Raw genomic sequence first — 8,977 nt, 5'->3', positions numbered from 1 at the left:
TTCAATAATAATAATAATATGATATGACAAGAATGATTGAATATTGAAACACAAAGTTTCTCAAAGTACATACCTTGAAACTATATACTATAATCTATGAGCACCAACAATATAATTTTCAAAGCCATAATATCTAACATAGGGTAAATTATCACAAATATATCACACTACCACATAGACCGATCAGGGGATCCACCCATTCACAATTGGCATGATATTGTCTTTTCTAGTATGCAAACTCTTGGCCCCATAGACAACAGCCTCACCCATACTCTCAAGGTTTCTCTCCCCCCATAGGCAGCAGAGAAAGCACGTCAAATAAGACTTTTTTTTCATGTGGTTTTTTGGCCTCATGGACAGTAGCCTCACCTATACACAATCAAGGAACCTCTTCCCCCCATGGGCAGCAAGGAAGAACGCATCATCAAAAGTGAAATGGCACTGACCTGAATCTAATTCTGTTGTCATAAAGACTACGAAAACTAAATTGGGTGATCACTGGAAAATCACACATGCCATGGTGTTAAAACCACATAAAGCTCACAGGTTACATTACTTTGAAACACATAATTTGTATCCAAGTAATTTCAGAAAAACCTTAAATAATCTAACTTCCACAAAGTTTGTAAGGTTTTTAACTTCATTTTTGTCAAGAGATTTTCTATTAATTTCTCACATAACAATACAAGTATCTTTAAATTTTATAATATACCATAAAATTCATGATTTCCTAATTAAATATTAAATAAAATATGCTCATTTTTTCATATCAACAATTCATGCATTTCCCCAAATACAATATCAAATATGATGCATTTTAAGGTTACGACACAATAGTTTTTTTAGAAAATATAGTTTCCATAGGTAGTTTCCAAAAGCGTGTTTAACCCAAAAACCACATTTATAAAACATGATTATTTTTCAAAAATCACATTAAAAAGCTACTTACCTTGCAACTGCAAAAACCTAATTCTCCCAACTCCAAGGAAATTAGCTAAAACCTAAACAATATCAAGTAAACCTGTCACAATAAGCATAGAGTTGGAAATTGTATGTAGCTACAATTTAGGAATTGCCAAATAAGCAGTTAATTAGGTAAGCCTAGTATATAACCTCATCAATAATATATTCCACTTCTAAAGTTTCTCTACAAATTAATTCACAAGGCATAAGCTCTAATTTATAAAGTTAACCCATTTAATATCATCTCCAACATTATGACTAGCTTCCATAAAATTTACACTACATCAATAAGAGACCCATGAAAGCAAAATCAAAACATCTTCCAAGACAAGAAATTTAGAATTTCAACTAACTCCAAATAAACCCAATAGCAATGGAAAAATTGGATTTACCAACCATCACATGCTATAACTCAAAACTCCCAAATTTTCCACCATACATAAACCTTAGGTAGTCATTATTAGCACAAATCATAAACCCACTCATCAAATAATTCCACCAATAGAAAACCCATACATATAAACACATAAATATTACTTCCAATGCCTACCTGTGGTTTGAAATTTGACATTTTACCCACCTGAGGTTAGCCCAATCAGTGTTCTATAACCACCTCTGTTAAAAATAGGAATAAATGTGTAATTTTACTCCACTTTTATGTCTCTCTCTTCCCAAAACAAGAAACACATACAAAAACAGGACAAAACAAGATAAAAAAAAATGGAGGGTTTTGTAAAAATTAAGAACCATCATATTCTCTTCTACCCATGTGGGGAGAGAAAAACCTTAAGTACATCAAATAACTCCACCAATACAAAACCCATACATATAAACACATAAATATTACTTTCAATGCTCATAAATCACATGGGTATCATTATTAAAGCTTGGATAAAAATAACCTCAAGCAAAAGCATATAAACCCACCAGAAAGATTAGAAACTTTTACCTCAAATAAAAGATGAAGATGCTTAGAGGTTCCTAAGGATTTTCCGGTGACATTGCTAGAAAAATGATAGTGGAGATGGTAGTATGGAGGTACCAGTGGGAGAGGATGAGCAAGTGATAGAGAAGAGTGTATGAGAGAAAAGAAAAGAAAATAAGAAGAGAGCGATGGCCAGCCAAGAGGATAAGAGCCAATGAGTGAGATGTGTGGTGGGGGTTAGTGTGTTAGGTGGGGCACGTGTGGTCCAAAAAAAAAATTGACCATTACTTTTTCTTTTCTTTTTTTGACTTACTGGGACATTACAATTTATTTTATGGGCAAATTACAATTTACTCATGTTTGTTTTGACCGAAATTTAAGTTGTCTACCTATGATTTAAAACTTGACATTTTTCCCACAAAAGATTAGCTCAATCAGTGTTCTATAACCACCTCTATTAAAAATAGGAATAAATGTGTAATTTTACTATTAAAAATAGGGATAAATGTGTAATTTTACTCCATTTTTATGTCTCTCTCTTCCTAAAACAAAAAACACATACAAAAACAAGACAAGACAAGATAAAAAAGGGAGTGTTTTGTAAAAATTAAGAACTATCATAATCTCTTCCCCTCCACATCCCAATAATCAAAGCGCCAGCCAAAAGAACTTCTTTCTTTATGTTGGAGATGAATCTTTCTATAAGTACTATACGTCCATGGCCAAGCAGAAGAAATGATGCATGAATGGGGGAATCTGCTCTTAATTACCATCAAATTTGGGCTAGAGTTGAAGTACATCTGCTGGAGTTCAAATCTGCCAAGGTGCGTGAAAGAAGGGCGGTAGCAGAAAGTACCAGTGCTGTTAGATGGAGGCCTCCCAGCCCCAATCATTACAAAATCAATTTTGATGAAGCTATCTTCTTTAATGTGGGGGCAACGGGTTTAGGGGTTGTCATTCGTGACTCCTGTGGAAGGGTGATTGGATTTCTGGCTAAGCGTGTTCCACTCCCAACATCAACAACAACTGTGGAAGCTCTTGCCTGTAGAAGGGTGTTGTTGTTTGCTAAGGAGTTGGCATGTGTCGATACTGCGTTTGAAAGGGATGCAGAGCTCATTATCAAAGCACTGCTGGGCAGAGAGGTGCGTCATCTAGAGTATGAACATGTTATACAGGATATTCTTGTCTTAGCTGCTGAGTTCCGGGTTTGTAAGTTTAATCATGTTAAGTGTTTAGGAAACTTTGTTGCTCATTTTCTTGTTAGACGCTCCAAGTCAGGCAACGTGCTATAGGTTTGGATTGAGTACATCCCTAATGGTATAGCTCCCCTTATAACAAGGGATGCATTGTAATTCTTTTTTTTTCTTTTTTTCTTTTTCGAAATAAACTTGGCTGTGTGGTCTGGATTCTCAAAAAAAAAAAAAAAAAAAAAAAAAAAAGGTCCAGAACACGTGGTTCTTCTAAATAAAAGAATTTGCTTCCTTTTCTCTACTTTGAACCGCAACAGTGCATATGACATCAATTCAAGCCAGCTCTTCAACTCTTATACTTCATTTAAATTGTTTATCCTGCACCTAAAAATAAATGACCTGGTTCATTCCAACATTTAAATTGTTTTTCAGAACCTCTAGAACCACTCACTGTAACCAGGAGCTCGCCTCTTTCAAGAGTTTCTTTATCTCTCCACGCAACTGGATTACAGTAGCATTAGTGGATCCTCCTTGCAATGAAACCACATGACCAAAAAAGAGTATTTTAATAATAGACAACTTAAGTATAAAACCCTCCATTTTTAATCCTGTTTCCTCTTGTTTTTGTATGTGTTTTATGTTTTAGGAGGAAAGAGATATAAAAGCGGAACAAAATTACATATTTGATCATATTTTTAACAGAGTTGGGTTACAGAACTCTAACAAAACTAACTTTAGGTAGATAAAGTGTCAAATTTCAAACCACAAATAGGCAACTTAAATTTTTATCAAATCACAAGTAAGTAAGTTTTAATTTACCCTTATTTCATTAAGTATGATTGTAACTTTATACTACAACTAATTTTGTAGCTAAATTTTATTTCAACATTTTTTTCTTTTTATTCCTTCTTTTCACCTCCAACATCATGTCTTGTCTCATCAATACATCAACTTCACCCATTTTTGTTTTTATTTCCCCAAGTCTTCCATTTCCCAAAATTTAATCTACACCACACCTTTTAAAACAATCTCTACAAGAAGTCAGCCATTTACTTCTAGTATTCTTTCCATTTTTTTGCATCTGGAGCAGCTTTTCTAAATTTTTGTACTGTTTGAACAGTAATAAGTTACATTTACCATTTATCTACTTACTTTTTTAAATACATTTTTCAACAATTTCTCTATGTTTTCTCTATTCTATTTAAATATTACTTCTTCATTCTTTCTTTAATATTTAAATTTTTTGGTGATATTTTTTAACAAATCTTGTGTAGCACTTGTAGCAATGATATAGTGAGTCCTAGGATCATCTAATGTTAACGATAAGTGTTATGTTCCTATGTGGTAAGTTATTACGGGTTCTAATTTGAACTCACCACTAAAATTATTTTTTTCTCAACTGTAATAGCCAATAACAATCCGCTACTTAAAATTTATTATGAAAAAATTTTGAAAATATTGTAGTAACATTTCTCAATTTTAATATTTTTTTTTTCTTCTCTCCTTATTTTTTCCAACCATACATTTTTCCTTTTTCTTTTTTTTTTCTTTTTCTTTTTCCCTTTTTTTTTCTCCTTCACACATGTACTTCCACTTCTCCTCTTTATCTTCATTGTTTCTTTTAATTTTCTACCTTTTTATCTACTTGCATCTCTACTTCTCCTCTTTATCTTCATTTTTGCTTTTCATTTTCTACCTCTTGGTCTACCTCTATCTCCAGATGTCTCTCACTATAACATGCCATCATCTTCTCATCACATGGAGGGGAAATCACCACTGTGCTCCACCAAGGGAAAGAAAAATAGTCTTCGTCTCCAGTCCTCTCCAAATATTGTGGGTCAAATTTTTTTTTTTTAATTTGTTCTAATTTTATTAGTTTTATGAGAAAGATTGTGTTCTGTGGTTAGATTGCGTTTGTATTTTATTTATATTGTGTTTTGGTGTCTTTGTAGCTGGCTAGCTATTGAGGTTGAGATAAATGCTAAAATTTTAATTTATTGTGCTAAAAAATTTATTCGGATTTATTCAATTATGTGTGGATTATTTTAAGTGAAAAAATGGTTTGGAGTTACTACAGTGTTCTCTAGATCAAATGAACTACTTTAGCAACTTCAAAAAAAAAAAAAAAATGGAAAAGTTTTGCTTTTAGAGAATATGTTGGACCTGATTTTTTGGGTTTGTTCTCCAAAAAGTGACTTTGGCTAATCTCTTGGAGATGCTCTAAGTTTCCTACATTTCTTCTGTCACTCCAACTTGCCTATTCAAACCTTCTCTTTTTTTCCTTATTTGTTACCTTGCTTACGTTTTCTTAAACCTATTTATGCAATGTTTAGAGAGTAGACAGGAAAACAAGACAGAGAGAAAGTGAAAGAAAAGAAGATTAAGAAGAAAATATTTGAACAAAGAACAAACTAAAGACATTGAGAAAGAGATGATGGGGTCTCAATATTTTCAATGTTTGAGAGCATCTCATAGTGGTTGAAGCTTCAACCATGGTGATAAGGTGCTGTGAGCTTCTAAATAGTTTCTTTTTTTAATTTTAATTTTTTATTAAAATAAGTGTTGACTTGAACCATGAGAACCGTCTATGGTTTTCAACCCAGGCAGTTCGTCCACAGTTCAAATTGTTTCTTGCTTTTTTGCGTATAGAACGGTTCTAATGTTTAAAAGTACCGTATTAGTGAGAGGTTCCCAGTTACGGGATTGGATCATACGATTATAAGGTCCGGGTCTGAAAACCACTTCTACATTTAATTGTTTTATGCTCTATGTTTATTTTTTACTAGTGCGGGACGAGGACTGAATATATCCTAGGAAATAGTCATATATTCGGACAAAAAAAAATGTTTGGATATACTTGGTTAAATAATAATAATAATAAACGGGCTATTCGTTCAATTCTGCGAGTCTATTATGGAGTAGGAATTTCTATCCGTTCATGAATTTGCCATAGAAAATAAAATCGAAGAAGACAATGTGTTTTTCTTTAATTGGGACCCTATAATAGGACATTGAATTTCCACTGGTCCATAAAAAGAGACAAGAAATTGAAAGGAAAGTTCAACTTACGGAAATCATGCAAAGCACATTTACAAGTATGCCTTCTCTCTTTTTTATCTATTTTTTTATGCAAAGTATATGCCCTCTCTCTTTTATATATGCATAAACACATTATATTCCAGTTCTCCCATCATTTCCGAGCCCATCTCCCACAACATTAACCTAAGGATGAGTTACGCACTACCTTTGCTGCTATTTTTTCTTCTTCGATTTAACTATGCAATGTCCAAAGTCGAAGAATACCAAACATACATCATACATATGGACCATACTCAGAAGCCTGTGTCTTTATCAACCCATGAATCATGGCATCGTTCCATTTTAAATTCATTGTCGTCTTCTCCTGGTGATAACCAGGAACTGTTATTGTACTCATACAACCATGTCATGCATGGCTTCAGCGCGAGGCTTACACCCTCTCAGCTATCTGAGGTTGAGAAATCTCCGGCTCACCTCGCCACATACCCGGAGTCCTTTGGCAAGCTATTGACAACCTACTCCCCTAAGTTTCTTGGGCTACAACAAAATGATGGCATATGGCCCGCTGCCTCATATGGAGAAGATGTGATTGTAGGCATTATTGATACTGGAATTTGGCCAGAGAGCGAGAGTTTTAATGACAAGGGTATCTCACCAGTGCCACAAAAGTGGAAAGGAAAGTGTGAGAATGGCACAGCATTTAGCCCTTCAAATTGCAACAGGAAGCTCATTGGGGCTCAATCGTTTAGCAAAGGACTCCAAGCTGCAGGTATTAATATATCCAAGGAACTAGATTTCAGTTCTCCAAGAGACTTCCTAGGTCATGGTACACACACAGCATCCACAGCGGTGGGTAACTATGTACATGATGTAAGTCACTTTGGATATGCAAGAGGCACAGCCAGAGGAGTGGCTCCCCGGGCACATCTTGCCGTGTACAAGGTCCTTTGGGCAACAAGCACAAAAGAGTCTGCATCAACCGATGTTCTTGCTGGTATGGACCAAGCAATTGATGATGGGGTCGATATCATGTCCTTGTCCATTGGCATTAATCAGACTTCTTATTTCACTGATAGCATTGCCATAGGTTCTCTTTCGGCAATTGAGAAAGGGATTTTTATTGTCTGTGGTGCTGGCAATGATGGTGATTTTAAAACAATATACAATGGAGCACCTTGGATAACAACTGTTGGGGCTGGCACAATTGATCGAAGTTTCCACGGAAAAGTAACTCTAGGAAATGGGGTTACCATTGGAGGCACATCATACTTTCCAGAGAGTGGTTTCATTACTAATTTACCTTTGTACTATGGCACACGCAACAGGAGCAAAGCAATTTGCAACCACAAATCTTTGGATAAAAAGGAGGTTATTGGGAAGGTAGTCATCTGTGATTATAGCACCAAGATTAATGTTTCTGAACAGATTAAAGAGGTCGAGAGCGCAGGTGGTTATGGAGCTATCTTCTTGACAGATGCATCATTCTCTTTCTTTCCAAATGAATACTCCATTCCGAGCCTTATTGTGCCAACTGCTTCAGGGACTCGGGTTAAAGAGTATGTGACAAAGGTGAGAAATCCAATAGTGAATGACATGAGGTTTCTATTAACAAGGTTCAGTACCAAGCCTGCCCCTCAAATCGCCAAGTTCTCTTCAAGGGGGCCAAGCACAATTAGTCCAGGAGTTTTAAAGCCAGATATTCTAGCTCCAGGAGTTGATGTGCTAGCTGCATTTTCACCCATACTTCCGTACATCCGAGTAGGAAAATATGATTTGGCTTCAAATTATGTTTTTCTATCAGGCACATCAATGTCGACCCCACATGTTGCTGGCGTTGGAGCTTTACTAAAAGCAATCCACCCTGAATGGAGCCCAGCAGCTATCCGATCAGCTATGATGACCACAGCCTATGTCAAAGACAATACTGGCAAGATTTTTAAAAGCCAATTGACAAATTCTTCTTCCTCACCTCTAGACTTTGGTGCTGGCCATATCAATCCAAACAAAGCCATGGATCCTGGACTGATCTATGATATCGGTCTGCAAGATTATATTCAATTTATGTGTGGCCTGGGGTACACTAAGAAGCAAATGATTCTTCTCCTTAGACGAAATCGATGGAGTTGCCACCACAAATCTATTCATGATCTAAACTATCCCTCTTTCATGGCTGTACTCTCCAACAAAACTAGATATCCAGTGACAATGAAGTTTAACAGGGTTGTGACAAATGTTGGAAATGATAAATCTGTTTACCGAGCACATTTGGAGAACATTCCAACCGGAATGAGAATAAGTGTCAAACCGAGGATTCTTACCTTCACCCGAAAACATCAGAATCGAAGTTTTGTTGTAAGTGTTGTGCTTGATAAGCTTGATGGAGAAAATCCAATTCCAACGGTATTTGGTTTTCTCAAATGGATTGATCAAGATAGCCACATAGTATCAAGCCCCATAGTGGCTATCAAATATTAGCGGACAATATACATGGGCATGTTCACATGCTAAATATTAGCTATTGTCAAGGGCGTCTTGGCTGTTTGTCTTCTCAGTTCAAGTAGTGTGTGTTCATCATTAAAATTTGCGAGTGCTATGTTATTACGATATGTTGGCTTTGTATATGAGAATAAAGTTGTTATGGAACTAGTTCAGAAAAGATACAATAGCTAATAGAGATATTGTGCCACTATGCTCTGAACAAGCAAATAAACCTAAACAAAATAAAAATAATAAGTTTATACTGGATGATCTTAGCCTAATCCACGCCAACCCAGCCTAAGTATTGCTTTAACCGAGCGATGGAGGCTTGCACACGTGTGTGGTGGAAGGCCCACTGGATAGGTCCTTCCCCTTTGCACTG

The 8,977-nt window shown here is 35.7% G+C and overlaps 2 protein-coding genes and 1 long non-coding RNA gene across 3 annotated transcripts; 2 read left to right on the top strand and 1 right to left on the bottom strand.

Annotated features, from left to right (window-relative positions):
• Positions 1-2,129, bottom strand: LOC112028982 (uncharacterized). Its single transcript, XR_002884703.2, has 3 exons — positions 1,913-2,129; positions 950-1,001; positions 1-498 (listed from the first exon to the last, which is right to left on the bottom strand). It is a non-coding gene; the product is annotated as an uncharacterized LOC112028982 (long non-coding RNA).
• Positions 2,130-2,634: 505 nt separating this feature from the next.
• On the top strand, positions 2,635-3,180 carry LOC112029003 (uncharacterized). Its single transcript, XM_024061688.1, has one exon. The coding sequence runs from the start codon at positions 2,635-2,637 to the stop codon at positions 3,178-3,180; it is 546 nt and encodes a 181-aa protein (XP_023917456.1).
• Positions 3,181-6,042: 2,862 nt separating this feature from the next.
• On the top strand, positions 6,043-8,736 carry LOC112029021 (subtilisin-like protease SBT1.6). The gene has a single exon (XM_024061705.2). The coding sequence runs from the start codon at positions 6,217-6,219 to the stop codon at positions 8,590-8,592; it is 2,376 nt and encodes a 791-aa protein (XP_023917473.2). The 5' UTR covers positions 6,043-6,216; the 3' UTR covers positions 8,593-8,736.
• Positions 8,737-8,977: the final 241 nt, after the last annotated feature.

The sequence above is a fragment of the Quercus suber genome, unplaced genomic scaffold (assembly GCF_002906115.3).
Source record: "Quercus suber isolate HL8 unplaced genomic scaffold, Cork oak 2.0 scaffold_520, whole genome shotgun sequence".
Lineage (NCBI taxonomy): Eukaryota > Viridiplantae > Streptophyta > Magnoliopsida > Fagales > Fagaceae > Quercus > Quercus suber.
Note: the sequence above shows the minus strand (reverse complement) of the source record. Positions and strands in the feature narration are given on the sequence as shown.

Excerpts from the sequence above, each read along its gene's own strand:
- LOC112029021 (XM_024061705.2), top strand. The coding sequence starts at position 6,217 with ATGCCCTCTCTCTTTTATATATGCATAAACACATTATATTCCAGTTCT.
- LOC112029003 (XM_024061688.1), top strand. The coding sequence starts at position 2,635 with ATGGGGGAATCTGCTCTTAATTACCATCAAATTTGGGCTAGAGTTGAA.